The following is a 22,150-nucleotide window of genomic DNA, read 5'->3' as shown; positions in this document are numbered from 1 at the left end:
GGCTGTCACATAGTATGCAAGGCTGTCACATAGTATGCAGGGCTGTCACATAGTATGCAGGGCTGTCACATAGTATACAGGGCTGTCACATAGTATACAGGGCTGTCACATAGTATGCAGGGCTGTCACATAGTATACAGGGCTGTCACATAGTATGCAGGGCTGTCACATAGTATACAGGGCTGTCACATAGTATGCAAGGCTGTCACATAGTATACAGGGCTGTCACATAGTATGCAAGGCTGTCACATAGTATACAGGGCTGTCACATATAAAAACACCAACACAGAGCATCCAGAATCATTGACATTCAGCATCTAGAACTGTCACTTCCAAAATCACTGACATTTAGAATCCACAGCTGTCACACATGTGTGTAATTATTGACACACAACATCACGAGCCTCCTGTCACTTCCAGAATCACTGACATACAACAATCATCCAGAGCTGTCACTTCCAAAATCACTGACATTCAGAATCGACAGCTGTTAAAAATAAAACTATTGACATTCAACATCCAGAACTGTAAGAATCACTGACATACAGCATCCAGAGATGACACATCCAGAGCTGTCACATCCAGGGCTGTCACATCCAGGGCTGTCACATTCAGGGCTGACACATCCAGTGCTGACACATCCAGGGTTACTGATATTTGGCATCCAGAAATGTCACAGTAGAAATTAGTGATATACAGTATCCAGAGCTTTCATATCCAGAATCACTGAAAGGCAGTATCCAGAGCTTTTACGTACAAAATTACTGACATATAGAATCCAGAGCTGTCATGTCCAGTGTTACTGACATTCATCATCTAGAGCTGTAACTCGCAGAAACACTGAAATTTAGGATCCACAGCTGTTGCATATATATAATAACTGATATACAGCATCCAGAATCACCGACAGTCAATATTTAGAGCTTTTATTTCTAGAATTACTGACCTACAGCATCCAGAGCTGCCAGATCCAATCTTACTAACATTCAGCATGCAGGGCTGTGACATCCAGAAACACTGACATTCAGTATCCAGAGCTGTCACTTCCAAAATCACTGATATTTAGAATCCACAGCTGTCACATATATAATCATTGACACATAGCATCCCGAAATGTCACTTTCAGACTGACATACAGCATCTAGAACTGTCATTTTCAGAATCACTCACATACAGTTTCTATAACTGCTATATCCAGGCTTAATGACATCCAGCATCCAGAGCTGTCACTTCTGGAATCACTGACATTCAGGATCCACAGCTGTCAAATATATAATCAGTGACATACTACATCCAGAACTGTAATCTCCAGAATCACTGACATACAGCAAGTATCCACAGCTGATGCACCCCAAACTACTGATGTACAGCATCCAGGGCTGTCACATACAGGCTTGCTGACATTCAGCATCCAGAGCTGTCACTTCCAGACTTACTGACATACAGCATCCAGAGTTGTGAATTCCAGAATCACTGACATTCAGGGTCCACAGTTGTCACATCCAGAATCACTGTCATTCAGCATCCAGAACTGTTAATTCTTGAATCACTGACACTCAAATTCCCCAGCTGTCATATCTATAATCAATGGTACACAGCATCCCGAAATGTCACTACCAGAATCACTGACATACAGCAATCATCCAGAGCAGTCACTTCAAGAATCACTGACTTTCAGCATCTAGAACTGTTACATCAATAATCACTGACATTCAGCATCAAGAACTGTTACAACAATAATCACTGACATACAGCATCTAGAACTGCCACATCCAGGCATACTGACATTCAGAATTACTGTCACATTGAGAATCACAGATATAGAGCAGTCAGAGCTGTCACATTCAGAATTGCTGATATACAGCATCCAGACTTACTAACCTTTAGCATCCAGAGCTGTCACACAGAGAACCGCTGACATATAGCACCAAGACGTGCACTTCCAGAATCACTACTAAACACCATTCATAGCTGTCACTTTCAAAATCGCTGAAATTCAGTTTCCAGAGCTGTCAGATCCAGAATCTTTGACATTCAGCATCGGGAGCGGTGACTTCCAGAACCACTGACATTCAGCATCCAGAGCTGTTACACAGAGAATCACTGATAGACAGCATGCAGAGCTGTCACTTCCAGAATCACTGATATTCTGCCACATCCAGAATTACTGACATTCAGCATCCAGAACTGTCACAAAAAGAATCGCTGACATATAGCTCCAAAAAACTGCACTTTCCAGAATCACTACTATACATGCCTGAATCACTGGCATTTAGTATCCAGAGCTGTCACATATATAGTCACTGACATAACCTGTCATATCCAGAATCTTTGACATACAGCAGCCAGAGGTGTCACTTCCAAAGTCACTGACTTTCAGCATCCAGAGCTGTTACGTAGAGAATCACTGATATATAACATCCATAGTTGTCAAATTAAGAATCACTGACATGAAGAATCCAGGTCTGTTGCATCTGGAATTGCTTGCACACAGCATCCAGAGCTGTCACTTCCAGAATTACTGACATATAGTATCTAGGGCTGTCACTTCCAGAATTACTTACAATCAGTATGCAGAGCTGTCACTTCCAGAATCACTGACTAAGAGTATCCAGAGCTATCACTTCCAGAATCACAGACATTCAGCATCCAGAATTACTAACTTTCAGCATGCAGAACTGTCACATCCAGAAACACTTACATACAGGATCCAGAGCTGCTATTTTGAGAATCACTGACATTCAGTATCCAGAATTCTCACATATATAATCACTGGCATACAGCATTGAGAGCCGTCACATACAGGCTTACTGACATGCAGCATCCAGAGCTGTCACATGCAGAATTACTGACTTTCAGCATTCAGAACTGTCATAGAGAGAATCAAGGATATACAACATCCAGTGCTGTCACATCTAGAATCGCTTACATAGAGCACCTAGAGCTGTCACTTCCCGAACGACTGACATTCAGTATCCAGAACTCTCACATATATAATCACTGGCATACGGCATCTTGAGCTGTCACCTTCAGAATCACTGATATACAGCTTCCAGAGCCGTCTCTTCCAGAATCTCTAATATACAGCATCCAGAGCTGTCACTTTCAGAATGACATTCAGTATCCAGAATTTTCACATATATATTCACTGGCATACAGCATCCTGAGCTGTCACTTCCAGAATCACTAATATGCAGCATCCAGAGCTGTCACATACAAGCTTACTGACATTCAGAATCCACAGCTGTCACATCCAGAATCACTGACTGACAATATCCAGAACTGTCACTTCCATTATCACTGACATTCAGAATCCAGAATAATCACATATATAATCAAAGGCATACAGCATCCTGAGCCTTCACTTTAAGAATCACTGACGTTCAGGATCCACAGCTATCACATATGTAAAAACTGACATACAGCATCCAGAACTGTCACTTCCAGAATTACTGATATACAGCATGCACAGCTGTCACATCCAGAATTACTAAAATTCAGCATCCAGAACTGTCACTTCCAGAATCACTGACATACAGCATCCACAGCTGACACTTCAAGAATCACTGATATACAGTATCAAGAAATGTCACATATACAATCATTGACACACAGCCTCCAGAACTGTCACTTCCACAATTAATGACATCTAGAGCTTTCACATACAAGCTTACTGACATTCAGCATCCAGAGCTGTCACATAGAGAATCACTGATATACAGCATCCAGAGTTGTCACATCCAGAATCACTGACATTCATACTCCAGAGCTGTCTCATTGAGAAGCGCTGATATACAGCATCCAAAACGGTCACATCCAAACTTACTAACATTTGGCATCCAGAGCTGTCACACATAGAACCGCTGACAAATAGCTCCCAGAACTGCGCTTTCCAGAATCACTACTATACACCATTCAGAGCTGTCACTTCCTGAATCACTTGTATTCAATATCCAGAAGAGCTGTCACATCCAGAACTGCATCCAGAGCTGTAACATAAAATCACTGACATGCAAAATCCAGAGCTGTCACATCCAGAATCTTTGACATACAGCATCTAGAGCTGTTAGTTCCAGAATCACTAATATACAGCATCCAGAGATGTCACACTTACTGACATTCAGCATCCAGAGTTGTAAAAACCAGAATTACTGACTTTCAGCATTCAGAATTGTCACATAGAGAATCACTGATATACAACATCCAGAATCGCTTACATACAGCATCCAGAGCTGTTGCTTCCAGAATCACTTACATTCAGTATCCAGAACTCTCAAATATATAATCACTGGCATACAGCATCCTGAACTGTCACTTCCAGAATCACTAATATACAGCATTCAGAGCTGTCACACACAGGCTTATTGACATTCAGCATCCAGAGCTGTCATATAGAGAATTACTTAAATACAACATCCAGAGCTATCACTTCCAGAATCACTGACACTTGGTATCCAGAATTGTCACATATATAATCATTGTCATAAAGCATCCTGAGCTGTCACCTTTAGAATCACTGATGTACAGCATTTAGTGCTGTCACATCCAGAAATGCTTACATATAACATCCAGAACTATTGCTTCCAGAATCACTGGCATTCAGCATCCAGGGCTGTTACATCCAGACTTACTGACATTTGGCATCCACAGCTGTCACATCTGTTACATCCAGAATTACTGACTTTCAGGATTCAGAGCTGTCGCATAGACAATCACTGTTATACAGGCATCCAGAGCTGTCACATTGACAATCACTGTTATACAGGCATCCAGAGCTGTCACATTGACAATCACTGTTATACAGGCATCCAGAGCTGTCACATTGACAATCACTGATATACAGCAGCCAGAACTGTACTTCCAGATTCACTGACTGAGTATGTAGAGATGTCACATCCAGAACTGCTGACATACAGCATCCAGAGCTGGCATATATATAAACACTGACATATAGTATCCAGAGCTGGCACTTCCAGATTCAATGACTCACAGTTTGTAGAGATGTCACTTCCAGAATCACTGACATTTAGTATCCAGATCTGTCACATCTAGAATTACTGATATTCAGCATTCAGATCTGTCACTTTAAGAATCACTGACATTCAGGATGCACAGCTATCACATATGTAAAAACTAACATACAACATTCAGAACGGTCACTTCCAGAATTACTGACATTCAGTATCCAGAACTGTTACATATATAATCACTGGCATACAGCATCCCGAGCTGTCGCTTTCAGAATCACTGATATATAGCATCCATAGCTGTCACATCCAGAATTACTTATAACGAGAAAGACGTCAGGCAGCAGGTTTGGTGCGATTGTATTTTATGCATTCATGAGAATACACAGATAATAATGCCTCCTCAACACACAAGATGGCGACGTTTCGACTCTAAAGCATGAGTCTTTGTCAAGCTTGACAAAGACTCATGCTTTAGAGTCGAAACGTCGCCATCTTGTGTGTTGAGGAGGCATTATTATCTGTGTATTCTCATGAATGCATAAAATACAATCGCACCAAACCTGCTGCCTGACGTCTTTCTCATTATATGTATATCTTTGGGAATTTGGACTCGTTCCCGGTCTGGGCGTGCAGACAAGGCTGAAGGATACAGCTTAGGATTTTTTTCCCCCCCGAACTGGTAGTGGTGAGTGCTGCTGTTCAACTTTATTTACTTCACATCCAGAATTACTGACATTCAGCATCCACAGTTGACACTTCAAGAATCACTGAAATACAGTATCCAGAAATGTCACATATACAATCATTGACATACAGCCTCCAGAACTGTCACTTCCACAATTACTGACATACACCATCTAGAGAAGTCACATCCAGGCTTACTGGCATGCAGCGTCCAGAACGGTCATTTCCAGAATGACTGATATACAGTATCCAGAAATGTCACATCTAGGCTTACTGACATTTAGCACTCATAGCTGTCACATATGGGCTTATTGACATACAGCATCCAGAGTTGTCAGATCCAGAATCAGAGCTATACACCATCCAGAACTGCCACTTCCAGAACCACTGACAAACTGCATTCCATATCCGCACTCACATACATTATTTTTGATAGGACATTGGACTATTTCTGAGAAGTTAAGGAGATGCATCAAATAACTGACTGATATTTATATAATCTTGATTATAACCTCAGTCAATCAGTCCCTACAGAAATAAGATGTTTCTATGAAAACCCAGTAATGATGCCCATGTGATGACGTAACATTCACCCTGCACTTCCATGTGTTTACGGCATATCTGACTCTGTATAGTAACTTTCTGCCGGTGGCGCACATAGAAGTGATGAGGCCCCATCGCAAAAAAACTAAAGAGGGAATCTGTCACCTACTTTTAGCCCTGTAAGACAAGTTTATGGGCTGAAAGTAGGTTACCATGCTGAGTCCAAGTATGAAAGTGTTCTACTTACCTCCCCCGTAGTTTCCCCGATGTCAGCGCTGAAAGTTGCCGCTCAGTAGTCTGCCCATTCTAATTTTATAATGGGTGGACTAATTAGCTGCTGTGCTGCTCAATGCACTACAAGGGCGGCTTCCAGCGCTGACACTGGGGAACAACAGGGGAGGTCATTGTAACACCTACATCCTCAGAATCAGCAAGTCACCTACTTTCAGCCCACAGGCTTAGCTTATAGCGCTAAAAGTAGGTGACAGAGTTTCTTTAATGCCCCCCCCCCCCCACATTATGGTGTCCTATTTTACCACCGAGGACAGGGGGTGATTCGATGCAATTTAATAAGACCTTTCGGGCAATTCTCTACCTCCCTGTTTGCTAGTAATACATTTCCTCTTTGAAGGAAGGTCCTGCATATATCAATACCCGGGAGCAAAAGGGATGGTGTGATCAAAGCAGTCAGAGCTCTCTCCAAGCACCATAGCGTTCCCATGGTCTGTCTCTTGTTCTCTGCTATCCATCATCACAGCTTCCACTATAGGCCATCTACACCCGTAAGGACTTTGGGGGGACTTGGAAACATCTATCCAGGGGGCATACACAGAAGTCACTGTGCCCAACAGCAAAACTCAGAATGGGCGCCGCCCAGCAGCGTGCCGTGCGCATGTGCCGTGCTTTCTTTTGTTTTTTTTTAATCTCCTGCTCTCCCGTGGATCCGCAGCACAGCCACAATGACAGCTGTGGCTGTGCTGCGGATATGACTGCTTCCATGGACTGGGATCCACAGAAAAATGGAGTATGCGGCGATTTCTTCCCGCACATGCGATCTGCACGGGAAAAAAGTAAATCACATCCCTATGGGCTTCTAGATCTGCGGATTTTCCCCACGGGACACACGCATTGATTTTATAATTAAAGTCCAGCCGTGGACCTTGAGCCTAAGGTTTTATTCACACAAGCGTATAAACGGCGTGTTTTTACAGCCGATCAATATTCATGCCCATCTGCTTTTTAATGCAGTCGTTCATACGGGCGTATATACGGTGTGTAAATACGTCCAACTGTGAAAAATAGAACATACGCCATCAAAATACGTGCCAACCCATGTACGCTGGGCAAAAAGATAGTTCTGGAAGATATCTTTTTGGAGCAGAGAAACAGAATTAACACAGAAATAAACGGATCTGTTGTTTACCCATTGATTTAAATGGGTTTTCAAAAACACAGCGAGTAAACAGAAAGTTTTCAGTTTGCTTCCGTCTTATTTGGTTCCGTTGTTCTAACTGGTCAGATAGCTCTGCATCCGTCTATTTCAGTTGTAATTCCATTCCTTTGTTCCGAATGGATCCTAAGCAATGTCCGAAGGTAGTGGCTTCAGATATAGTCACGGAGACCCCAGCAGCACATGTGCCAACACAGTATATACACGCAGGGTAAATAGCTTCCACATCATGAATAGGAGACGCCAGTTCTCACCTGTCCGATGCCGGTCTGGACAACTTTTACACCCGCCGCAGTCTGCAGGTCGGACTTCAGAGCCACTGAAAACAAACAAGAGAATGAACATTTGGAAACAATAGAAATCTATAAAATTGTCTTAGATTCGCTTAAAAGCCGTCTTTTGAGCAATAATTGTTGTGTCTAACTGCACTGACATCGTGCAGTTTTCGTTATCCCGTCGCTCATCGTTGTATTGCAGCATGCTGAAAGACCACGACGATCAACCTTATCAGAGATTCACAGCGGGATACAGATGATACTATTGTTTCAGCTGTATCCCGCTCCCTGATAACAGGCTGGGTATTAAGAACAGAGGGGTCCAGCTGTATTCTCCATACCCGGCACGGAGCGCTCGGCTCCGAGTAGAGAACAGCTGGATGCAGAAGACAAGCGGGGACACCCTGCTTGTCTTCTGCATCCTCCACTCCGAGCGCTCGGTTGCATAACAATTTGAGCGTCATCTTTTGAGTGATTATCATTGTGCCTAAATGGGCTTTTCGGGTGGATTCACACGGCCGTATTTACACACAAAAAATTGTAAACCAGCTGTACATATATAATTATATACATGAGATACCCAGGTTATACCAGCATGTTCCTTATTACTATATACAGGAGATGTATAACATATACCAGCTGTACACATATAATTATATACATGAGATGCCCAGGTTATACCAGTATGTTCCTTATAATTATATACAGGAGATGCCCAGTATATACCAGCATGCTCCTTATCACTATATACAGGGGATGTATAACTTATACCAGCTGTACATATATAATTATATACAGAGGATACCTAGGTTATACCAGCATGCTCCATATCACTATATACAGGGAGCTGTATAACTTATACCAGCTGTACATATATAATTATATACATGAGATGCCCAGGTTATACCAGCATGCTCCATATCACTATATACAGGAGATGTATAACATACCAGCTGTATATATATAATTATATACAGGAGATGCCCAGGTTATACCAGCATGCTTCATATCACTGTATACAGGGAGATGTATAACTTATACCAGCTGTACATATATAATTATATACATGAGATGCCCAGGTTATACCAGTATGCTCCATATCACTAGATACAGAGAGAATATATAAAATTAAAATGCGCCTCAGGCAATTTTTTACATATATCAATCAGTTAAAAGATGAATAATTAACTCACCTGGTGCACGAGGGGTTAGCCCGTATAGGGAAGACCCTCCGACACCTGTTCTCCACGTTGGCCTTAAAAAAATTCCTTTTTCCTCCTCAAACTTCTCAATAAGGGTGCGGGCAGACGAGCGCATAAACGGCGCGTTTTTGCGACCAAACGTATATACGTGACCATCTGAGGCAATGGTTTCGAATGTATTCGTTCACATGGGCGATTTCACGGCGCGTAAAAACGGCAATTCGAAAAAAACGGAACATATGCGACCGAAATACGCGCCAACGCATATTCGATCGTCGAAAAGACCGTTTGCAAAGTAGGAACAAACGAAAATACGCTTTCTAGCTCTGGTCGTGATTGGTGAAAAACGATCGCTCGGGCGATTATACGTTGCGCTCGTGCAAACGTAAATACGCCTACGCTCGTCTGCCCGCACCCTAAGGGAGAGGCGTCCAGGGTAATCCAGGCTTGTGCTTGCATGCACAGTCGGTTTAAAAGAATCGATGTGTTCCAATAAAATATACCCGCTTGATAAAGACACTTGGAATGTGTTGAAACGCGTAGCGCAAATAAAGGAGTTTCCTGATGGCGCGGGTATATTTTATTGGAACACATCGATTTATATATAGAGAGAAGTATATACATCTTCTACATACTGTGATGTCGACTACACGCTACACACAATTAGAAAATGCATGAAAAAGCTGCACGTGGTTAAAAAAATGCACGTCTTGTTTAAATCCACATGCAGTTTGCAATAGTGTGTGCAGTTTCTTACAAAAGCATGGGGTTATTAAATATGGGCTGCAGTATTTTGATGTGTTTTTTTAAGGGGTCTGTCACACGGCCGTAGGCAGTTTATGTGCGTCCAGTGGTGCCATAAAAACGAGTGAATGGGCACACAAATCTAATGCTGGTGCGCCCATTCAGATGGTACAGGCCTCGGCGCATACACGCCAAGCTCGCAATGCCATTGGTCTTTCCCTCCCTCTTGCCACCTCACCTGCTCTCTCCTCACGTCCGGCTGTGTGCAATGGGAGGGGGCGGGGCTAAGCTCCCACCCCTCCCCACCCCTTGTCCGTAGTCAGGAATGGGAGGGGCGGTGCATAGCTTAGCTCCACCTCCATCCAGCCCCTCCCATTGCAAATAGCCGGAGGGGAGGAGAGAAGAGGGAGGAAGTTTAGCAGTCACGCTGCTGAACTCCCCCCATCTCCCTTCTCCGGCCGCTGTTATTGGCTGCCATAGGAGCCTATGCAGCGGACGACATATTCCGGGCACAGCGAAAGTTCCAGGACTGTCTTTGCTGCCCGGAGTAAAAGCTCCCGGTGCTATATTTGCCGGCCGCGCACTTTTACGCCGCGAGAATACGCCTGTGTGATCTGATGCATTGGAATCCAATGCAGTAGTTGGTAGCAGGTAACGGCCGGCCGTGAAAACGGCGGCCGACATATGCTCATGTAAATAAGGCCGAGCTCACACGGTCATAAGCATAAAGTGCTGCGTGGGTCATGCGTGGCAGCGAAATTATACTGTATATAACAGCGTATTTCACGCACGCTGTGATCTAAGAGCCTTTAGATGCGAGCGTTGCAGTCGCGTGTCCTATCTTTGATTGGTGCGAGTATTTAGTGTGTCTAAAATTCATGTGAACGCTTTTGTAGGAAACCATCGGTTTCTTTAGAATTGCTCTTTTCACGCGCCTCTAATGCGTGAAAACAGCGCTCGTGTGAACGAGGCCCTAGTTACACCCCTGGTTACCATCCACATGGCAGCCCACTTAGTGAAAATGTCTGAAGATGCTGTAGGCATCCATACTGGCTCTACAGGCCCTATATGTACCAACGGAGAGCTAAAACATCATATTCTATAAACCAATCACCACCAGAGATGTGATGCCCTATATATTAACAGTTCTGAGGAAGGCCGGAAACATTATCAAAACCTACTCAGGTTAAGTGTCTTTTAAAACCACAACTTAATTAACAAGTTCATTAATGAGATGATATAATTACCAATCTCATCACACTAATAGGCCAATCACAGACACAAACTGATGTCAGCTCTGCAGTGCCACCATGTGGAAGACCACAGGTACTGCAGCCTCTTAACTACGACCCATCAAATACAAGACAATGGCTAAAGGTTTCCCAGAGCGGATAAGATGTATATTCTGTTAAAGGAGATGTCTCGAGGAAGCAGTGATTTTTTTTTTTGCCCAATCCCCCTAATTAAACATACATTACTAAGCCCCCCTGTAAATGACTTTCCTAGCTGGTTTGTACTTACCGTTCCAGCGTTTCAGCAACTTATAAAAGTTTCCCCAAGATGGCCGCCGGCTCTTTCCCCGTCACTCGCTGCAGCCCGACGTGCGCGCTCCCGAGACGCTGCCAGCTGTGTCTCCATGGCAACCGGACGCCCGCAGCCGCCGACGACGACCAGACGCCCCGCAGCCGCCGACCAGTCACCCACCGCCAGGCAGCAGGTAACCGGCGCTAGCCCCCGGCTCCCCAGCGCTAGACCCTCAGCCCAGGTGAAGGCCCCGGAGCCCAGCGCTAGGTTCCGGAGCCCAGCGCTAGGTTCCGGAGCCCAGGCCTAGCGACAGCCCCCCCCATCGCAGCGACAGCCCCCCCCGGCCTAGCGACAGCCCCCCCCGGCCTAGCGACAGACCCCCCATCGCAGCGACAGCCCCCCCCGGCCTAGCGACAGACCCCCCATCGCAGCGACAGCCCCCCCCCCCCCCCCCGGCCTAGCGACAGACCCCCCCCCCCGGCGCATCACAGCGACAGCGGCGACAGCGACGACAGCCCCCCCCCCCCCGGCGCAGCGGCAGCCCCCCCCGGCCCATCACTTACTTGGACGGCTGGACAGCTGGACGGCGGGACAGCTGGGCGGCTTCTCCGGACAGCTCGGCAGCTCTGCACCTTCCTCTAACAGAGGAAGGTACAGAATGGCCGCTCCAGCGCGCTCCCGAGCAGTGACAGCTCGTCTGCGCATGCGCAGAAGAGCTGTAGCGGGGAGCACACTGAAGCGGCTCGTGCTGAATGGAGAAGACCGGACTGCGCAAGCGCGTCTAAAAAAGCAAGCTGCCAGCGAATTTAGACGGAACCATGGAGACGAGGACGCTAGCAACGGAGCAGGTAAGTGGAATAACTTCTGTATGGCTCATATTTAATGCACGATGTATATTACAAAGTGCATTAATATGGCCATACAGAAGTGTATAACCCCACTTGGTTTCGCGAGACAACCCATTTAATTATTATTTTTTAATCTAAATGAACTCATAAGAAACAGAATCTACTCACTTGCTTGGTTGGTAATATCGGTCAGTGTCACGTTTTGGCGATTTTTTCTGATCCGGAATGTCACAGCCGATCCGGCCATACTGCAGAGAGAGAAGAGCGGCGGCCAACAACGTTATCCTTAGAATTACTAGGAAGATTTAATTATGTTAATGAAATATCAGTTTATTAATAAAATCCTGAAAAGATGTAGCAGAGCTCAATGGGTTTGAATTAGCAGGTTTTTTTCTTGTGTGCCATTTTTCAATGTGTTAAAATGACTACAATTCCGGACCAAGACGGTTTCCAGGACCAGAAGGGGGAGCTATATTACCTGGTGCCGTCCTTTTCCCGGTTGAGCTGCCAAACTCTTAGTTCCTGGGGCCTCTCTTCGAAGGTCCAAGATGTCCACGGTGATTCTTAGACTACCTGATGCGCACTGAGAACTGGTAGTCTAAGGCCTTATTTGCGCCCTCAAAAATAGGGCCCGTTTTCGGTCGTCAATTTTATGTGCTGCGTCCAAAGATAGGTCATACCCCATCTTTGGCCAAGATACACTGGAAGCTCCCATAGACTCTTATGGGAGCTGTAAAAAAAGCGTAGGGGAGGAGGTTTAGCTGCATTCAAAAACAGGAAAAGACAACAGCTGCCTCTATTTAAGCAGTCATTCCAAGGATTTCTCTCCTGATCGAGGGATTACCGTGCTGCAGCATATTCTTTTGCTGATACATTGCAGCCGCCCCGGCGTGAATGGCAGAAAAGATCGGCACTTGATTGCGACTATTCTTCATTCATGCGATTTTTTTTGTGCGAACGGGCAACCGTAAAAACGCATACGATCGTGCGAAAGAGTCTCAAGACATCATATGCTACTCTGATTGGCCAATCAGGAAGCAGCATGCGCTGTCCGACTGCCAATGCACAGTATGCATCAAGTAGTGACAGAAGCAACATGAAGGGGTGCCACGAGAACAGGCAGATTGGCAGAGGAACTAGGGAAAGGTTGGCACCAGGCAATATAACAACCTCCGTCTCAGGACCGGAGGGTCGCTTTAAGATAGCTTTGTACATTTACCTGCAGGCCAATAGAAAACTGTGCAAAAAACACTGTCATGAGTTAAAGGACAGATTCAGCACTGATACATTCCCTACACTCTAGTATGGAGTCGGCTTAGCAGTGCTGAGTGCACAGAGGCCCCGTCATCCGATTGTTCTCCAGCTGCAGAATCCGTCAGCCAAAATCATCATCAGAAATGATCCAGTGATGATGGCTATCAGATCTTACCCCACAGAACTCCCAATTCATCTTCCCTTTTCTGTTCCTCCCCATTTTCGGCTGCACTTTATTCAGTTTATTCCTTTTTAACCCCCCCACCCCCCAACCCTCCTCAGTGCCAGGAGACGGCCAGAATTCTCTAATGTCACATCCTCCGGCCTTCCCAGCACACTTTTCAGAAGATGGAACTATGTCCAGCTGGGGGTCATTCACTACCCTACATAGGTACAGTATATGTATATGGGTCTATATGCATATGGAAGACTGGGAGTGAACATCCGCCTATCTTGGAAGTGAGGTGTGCATTACCTGGACTGACTGGATGAGTCAGTGTTCTGTAGTCTGTCAGGCTGAGGGCTTCTTCAGACCACCGTAATTTTGTCCCATCTTACGGGCGTGAAAATCAGGGCTGCAAAACGAGCCCCTTTTTTCACTGGTTTCGCTTTGACTTGTGGGATTCTCGCACGTTAATACTATCTTACCGTTTTATTTTCAAACTCACACGCAATAGAACGGAGTTTGAATAGTCAAAAACAACACGTTCCTGCGCTAATACGCTCCGTAGCGGCGATCGTATTAGCGCATGCGCCCGTCTGTTTAAGCCCTGAATGAGTGAACGCTGCATGCCGTCATGTCTGCCTAGAAGGCAGAATTGCGCACGGGTTCTGGCTGTCTAAAACAAATCTGCCTTGGTTATACAGACCGGTATCTGGTCATGACTACATGGACAATTGAGGGACCATACGCCCCGAGTGTCAGAGAGCACCAGCCCCTGATATGGGTATTTTATTACTCCATTATCACTATTTAGTTGTATTGCACTCTATGACACTGTTGTATTACAATGGCTTTAGTGTGCGGAGTCCATAACAGTTCCATAGAGTATATGTGCTGCACAGCATCATTATGTATTCATTCAATGACATTAGTTTTTTGGCATTGCATGACACTGTTATTTGTACACTGTATGGCACTATTATTTGTACACTGTATGGCATTGTTATTTGTACACTGTATGGCATTGTTATTTGTACACTGTATGGCATTATTATTTGTACACTGTATGGCATTGTTATTTGTACACTGTATGGCACTATTATTTGTACACTGTATGGCACTGTTATTTGTACACTGTATGGCACTGTTATTTGTACACTGTATGGCACTATTATTTGTACACTGTATGGCATTGTTATTTGTACACTGTATGGCACTATTATTTGTACACTGTATGGCACTGTTATTTGTACACTGTATGGCACTGTTATTTGTACACTGTATGGCACTGTTATTTGTACACTGTATGTCACTATTATTTGTACACTGTATGGCACTATTATTTGTACACTGTATGGCATTGTTATTTGTACACTGTATGGCATTGTTATTTGTACACTGTATGGCACTATTATTTGTACACTGTATGGCACTGTTATTTGTACACTGTATGGCACTGTTATTTGTACACTGTATGGCACTATTATTTGTACACTGTATGGCACTATTATTTGTACACTGTATGGCATTGTTATTTGTACACTGTATGGCACTATTATTTGTACATTGTATGGCACTGTTATTTGTACACTGTATGGCATTGTTATTTGTACACTGTATGGCACTATTATTTGTACACTGTATGGCATTGTTATTTGTACACTGTATGGCACTGTTATTTGTACACTGTATGGCATTGTTATTTGTACACTGTATGGCACTATTATTTGTACACTGTATGGCATTGTTATTTGTACACTGTATGGCACTGTTATTTGTACACTGTATGGCATTGTTATTTGTACACTGTATGGCACTATTATTTGTACACTGTATGGCATTGTTATTTGTACACTGTATGGCACTATTATTTGTACACTGTATGGCATTGTTATTTGTACACTGTATGGCACTATTATTTGTACACTGTATGGCATTGTTATTTGTACACTGTATGGCATTGTTATTTGTACACTGTATGGCATTGTTATTTGTACACTGTATGGCACTATTATTTGTACACTGTATGGCATTGTTATTTGTACACTGTATGGCACTGTTATTTGTACACTGTATGGCATTGTTATTTGTACACTGTATGGCACTATTATTTGTACACTGTATGGCATTGTTATTTGTACACTGTATGGCACTATTATTTGTACACTGTATGGCACTGTTATTTGTACACTGTATGGCACTGTTATTTGTACACTGTATGGCACTATTATTTGTACACTGTATGGCACTATTATTTGTACACTGTATGGCATTGTTATTTGTACACTGTATGGCATTGTTATTTGTACACTGTATGGCACTATTATTTGTACACTGTATGGCACTGTTATTTGTACACTGTATGGCACTGTTATTTGTACACTGTATGGCACTATTATTTGTACACTGTATGGCACTATTATTTGTACACTGTATGGCATTGTTATTTGTACACTGTATGGCACTATTATTTGTACATTGTATGGCACTGTTATTTGTACACTGTATGGCATTGTTATTTGTACACTGTATGGCACTATTATTTGTACACTGTATGGCATTGTTATTTGTACACTGTATGGCACTGTTATTTGTACACTGTATGGCATTGTTATTTGTACACTGTATGGCACTATTATTTGTACACTGTATGGCATTGTTATTTGTACACTGTATGGCACTGTTATTTGTACACTGTATGGCATTGTTATTTGTACACTGTATGGCACTATTATTTGTACACTGTATGGCATTGTTATTTGTACACTGTATGGCACTATTATTTGTACACTGTATGGCATTGTTATTTGTACACTGTATGGCACTATTATTTGTACACTGTATGGCATTGTTATTTGTACACTGTATGGCATTGTTATTTGTACACTGTATGGCATTGTTATTTGTACACTGTATGGCACTATTATTTGTACACTGTATGGCATTGTTATTTGTACACTGTATGGCACTGTTATTTGTACACTGTATGGCATTGTTATTTGTACACTGTATGGCACTATTATTTGTACACTGTATGGCATTGTTATTTGTACACTGTATGGCACTATTATTTGTACACTGTATGGCATTGTTATTTGTACACTGTATGGCATTGTTATTTGTACACTGTATGGCACTATTATTTGTACACTGTATGGCATTGTTATTTGTACACTGTATGGCACTATTATTTGTACACTGTATGGCATTGTTATTTGTACACTATATGGCATTGTTATTTGTACACTGTATGGCATTGTTATTTGTACACTGTATGGCACTATTATTTGTACACTGTATGGCATTGTTATTTGTACACTGTATGGCACTATTATTTGTACACTGTATGGCATTGTTATTTGTACACTGTATGGCATTGTTATTTGTACACTGTATGGCACTATTATTTGTACACTGTATGGCATTGTTATTTGTACACTGTATGGCACTATTATTTGTACACTGTATGGCATTGCTATTTGTACACTGTATGGCACTATTATTTGTACACTATATGGCATTGTTATTTGTACACTGTATGGCATTGTGATTTGTACACTGTATGGCACAATTATTTGTACACTGTATGGCATTGTTATTTGTACACTGTATGGCACTATTATTTGTACACTGTATGGCATTGTTATTTGTACACTATATGACACTGCTATTTGTACACTGTATGGCATTGTTATTTGTACACTGTATGGCATTGTTATTTGTACACTGTATGGCACTATTATTTGTACACTGTATGGCACTATTATTTGTACACTGTATGGCATTGTTATTTGTACACTGTATGGCACTATTATTTGTACACTGTATGGCATTGTTATTTGTACACTGTATGGCACTATTATTTGTACACTGTATGGCACTATTATTTGTACACTGTATGGCATTGTTATTTGTACACTGTATGGCACTATTATTTGTACACTGTATGGCATTGTTATTTGTACACTGTATGGCATTGTTATTTGTACACTGTATGGCATTGTTATTTGTACACTGTATGGCACTATTATTTGTACACTGTATGGCATTGTTATTTGTACACTGTATGGCACTATTATTTGTACACTGTATGGCATTGTTATTTGTACACTGTATGGCATTGTTATTTGTACACTGTACGGCACTATTATTTGTACACTGTATGGCATTGTTATTTGTACACTGTATGGCACTATTATTTGTACACTGTATGGCATTGTTATTTGTACACTATATGGCATTGTTATTTGTACACTGTATGGCATTGTTATTTGTACACTGTATGGCACTATTATTTGTACACTGTATGGCATTGTTATTTGTACACTGTATGGCACTATTATTTGTACACTGTATGGCATTGTTATTTGTACACTGTATGGCACTATTATTTGTACACTGTATGGCATTGTTATTTGTACACTATATGGCATTGTTATTTGTACACTGTATGGCATTGTTATTTGTACACTGTATGGCACTGTTATTTGTACACTGTATGGCATTGTTATTTGTACACTGTATGGCACTATTATTTGTACACTGTATGGCACTATTATTTGTACACTGTATGGCATTGTTATTTGTACACTGTATGGCACTATTATTTGTACACTGTATGGCATTGTTATTTGTACACTGTATGGCACTATTATTTGTACACTGTATGGCATTGTTATTTGTACACTGTATGGCACTATTATTTGTACACTGTATGGCACTATTATTTGTACACTGTATGGCATTGTTATTTGTACACTGTATGGCACTATTATTTGTACACTGTATGGCATTGTTATTTGTACACTGTATGGCATTGTTATTTGTACACTGTATGGCACTATTATTTGTACACTGTATGGCATTGTTATTTGTACACTGTATGGCACTATTATTTGTACACTGTATGGCATTGTTATTTGTACACTGTATGGCACTATTATTTGTACACTGTATGGCACTATTATTTGTACACTGTATGGCATTGTTATTTGTACACTGTATGGCACTATTATTTGTACACTGTATGGCATTGTTATTTGTACACTATATGGCATTGTTATTTGTACACTATATGGCATTGTTATTTGTACACTGTATGGCATTGTTATTTGTACACTGTATGGCACTATTATTTGTACACTGTATGGCATTGTTATTTGTACACTGTATGGCACTATTATTTGTACACTGTATGGCATTGTTATTTGTACACTGTATGGCACTATTATTTGTACACTGTATGGCACTATTATTTGTACACTGTATGGCATTGTTATTTGTACACTGTATGGCACTATTATTTGTACACTGTATGGCATTGTTATTTGTACACTGTATGGCACTATTATTTGTACACTGTATGGCATTGTTATTTGTACACTATATGGCATTGTTATTTATACACTATATGGCACTATTATTTTTACACTGTATGGCCTTGTTATTTGTACACTATATGACACTGCTATTTGTACACTGTATGGCATTGTTATTTGTACACTGTATGGCACTATTATTTGTACACTGTATGGCATTGTTATTTGTACACTGTATGGCACTATTATTTGTACACTGTATGGCATTGTTATTTGTACACTGTATGGCATTGTTATTTGTACACTATATGACACTGCTATTTATGCACTGTATGGCACTGTTATTTGTATATTTTATAGTCCTATTTATATAGTATATAGTATTGTTATTTATACAGTTTATGGCACTATTATTAAGACACTGTATGTCACTGTTATACTTTATATCCCTGTTACTTGGATGCTATTTAGTACTGTTATCTGCACACTGTGTGGGGCTGCGATCTGTACACTGTATGGCACTGTTTTTTGTATATTTTATAGTCCTATTTATATAGTATATGGTATTGTTATTTGTACAGCATATGACACTGTTATTTATGCACTGTATAGCACTATTATTTGTACACTGTATGGCACTGTTTTTTGTATATTTTATAGTCCTATTTATATAGTATATGACACTGTTATTTGTACAGTTTATGGCACTATTATTTAGACACTGTATGTCATTGTTATTTTTATACTTTATATCCCTGTTACTTGGATGCTGTTTAGCGCTGTTATCTGCACACTATATGGGGCTGTGATTTGTATACTATGTGGCGCCGGCACTTTTATTTATACACTTTATGACAGTGTTATTTCTACACTGTGTTGCACCGTTATTGTTACACTGTACGTGGCTCTTATCTGGGCACTACTGTCAGACTTATATGGCAGCACCTTTTGGCACTACTAATAAGGCTACCAGCTGCACTACCGTATTATAATATGAGCGCAGTAAAAAGATCATCACACAATTCTGTTGCTCCTTTCCTAGGATTGTATCATTGCAGAGCAGGGAAAGGAATCTGAAATAAAAAAAATCCCTAGTGGGGTGGAGGGGTGGGAGTGACCACCATTCTGGCCCACCAGGATCATTAAAATTATTTTAACAGGACACAATGGATCTACTACTGAGAATTAATGAGGCCCTTACCTTAAAATCCTTAGCATCCATTGCATGTCAGCAATAGAATCTCCTCTGCATATCTACCTATTACCCTGTGGATATGGCATTACCGTTTCACAATATTACACTTTATGCTATATAACTGGACTTTATCTTATCATACTATCATTTTTCTACTATTTTGTTATAATGAGCTTTTCGGTTTTCTCTCTAAAATCAGACGGGCGGTGCCATGACTAATGTTTTACCACGGGGCATCCATCAGTGTTGATCTGATCTTGACTGCTGTCTTCTTGAATTTCACTTGCATATATTACCTCCTTCCCGCTGCGGCCATTATTATTATTTTTTTTCATTTATTCCATCCTCACTTTCAAAAAAATCGTAACATGTTAATTTTCCATCAACATGGCCGCACAAGGGCTTGTTTTTTTGCGGGAACGGTTGTGTTTTACAATGATACCATTTAATGTACCGTATAAGGTATTGGAAGACAAGAAAAATTTAAGTGGGGTGGAATGGAAAAGACGTTTTGCCTTTTTTAGGGGGGCGGGTTGTTTGTACGGTAAAATGACATGTTAAAGGGGTTGTCCCGCGATAGCAAGTGGGGTTATGCACTTCTGTATGGCCATATTAATGCACTTTGTAATGTACATCGTGCATTAATTATGAGCCATACAGAAGTTATTCACTTACCTGTTCCGCTGCTGGCGTCCCCGTCGCCATGGTGCCGTCTAATTTCAGCGTCTAATCGCCCGATTAGACGCGCTTGCGCAGATGGGTCTTTTCCCTTCGGCTCGGTCCGGCAGCAGCGGCATTCTGGCTCCGCCCCCTTGTACACGTCATCACGTAGCTCCGCCCTGTCACATGTGCCGATTCCAGCCTCCTGATTGGCTGGAATCTGCACACGTGACAGGGCGCAGTTACGCGATAACGCGTACAAGGGGGCGGAGCCAGAACGCCGCTGCTGCCGAACCGAGCCGAAGGCAGAAGACCCTTCTGCGCAAGCGCGTCTAATCGGGCGATTAGACGCTGAAGTTAGACGGAGCCATGGAGACGAGGACGCCAGCAACGGAACAGGTAAGTGAATAACTTCTGTATGGCTCATATTTAATGCACGATGTATATTACAAAGTGCATTAATATGGCCATACAGAAGTGCATAACCCCACTTGCTGCCGCGGGACAACCCCTTTAACCTTATTCTGTGGGCAGTTCTTTTTATGTTGTAATACTTTGAAAAAAAAAACTTTTAAGAAAAAAAATGCTTTTTGTCTTCGTCTTTTGACCCCTATGTGTCTTTTACAGGACAAATTGTAGTTTCTATCGGTATCATTCTGGGATATTGCAGCATTTTGCTCACTATTTATTCAATCTTTTCTTGGAGATGAGGTGATCAAAAAAGCACCATTTTGACACTTGGATTGATATTTTTTATGGTGTTCTCTGCACAGGATAAATAATGCAATATTTTATTAGATTGGGCATTTTTGAATGTGGCAAAACCAATTATGTTTATTTTTGGTTTTGACTTCTTGATGCAATGACTGGGAAAAGTTTTTTTTTACTTTTAATTTTTTTTGCAATATTTAACAATCATTGTTCTACTTTCTTTTGACTTGAACGTGGATATGTCTGATCGCTTTTACCAATATTGAAGTATACTGTAATTGAAATGACTTTCTATGTATGTGTACAGTAGTTGTTGGAAATGAGTTAATCAAAAGGAATATCTATTAGGGTCCCCCCAATCCAACCCTCTCAGCAGTCCTCTACATGCTGTTAGCTGATGTGTCTGTCATGTATCTTCACTGCTGAGCTACAGTGAATAGGATTCCTCCATGCAGAGGCGTAACTTAAAGCTCCTGGGCCCCAATGCAAAATGTGTAGCAGGACCCCTAATTATAATGTTTTATTAATAGTATTGGGCTCCCTATATGGAGAAGAGAGGCCTTATGGGCCCTCTAAAGTTCCTGGGCTCGGGTGCGACTGCATCCCCTG

The 22,150-nt window shown here is 42.0% G+C and overlaps 1 protein-coding gene across 2 annotated transcripts in view; it reads right to left on the bottom strand.

Moving 5' to 3' along the window:
• Positions 1-22,150, bottom strand: part of PTPRN (protein tyrosine phosphatase receptor type N) — a 138,010-nt gene that overhangs the window by 37,006 nt on the left and 78,854 nt on the right. For both annotated transcript variants that reach the window (XM_066575511.1, XM_066575512.1), the window contains 2 exons: positions 12,409-12,488; positions 7,902-7,966 (listed from right to left, as the gene is read on the bottom strand). In XM_066575511.1, coding sequence (XP_066431608.1) covers positions 7,902-7,966; positions 12,409-12,488 — 145 coding nt within the window. The remainder of the gene's footprint in view (positions 1-7,901; positions 7,967-12,408; positions 12,489-22,150) is intronic.

The sequence above is a fragment of the Eleutherodactylus coqui genome, chromosome 8, assembly GCF_035609145.1.
Source record: "Eleutherodactylus coqui strain aEleCoq1 chromosome 8, aEleCoq1.hap1, whole genome shotgun sequence".
In the NCBI taxonomy this organism is placed as follows: domain Eukaryota; kingdom Metazoa; phylum Chordata; class Amphibia; order Anura; family Eleutherodactylidae; genus Eleutherodactylus; species Eleutherodactylus coqui.
This window is presented reverse-complemented; position numbering and strand designations above follow the sequence as displayed.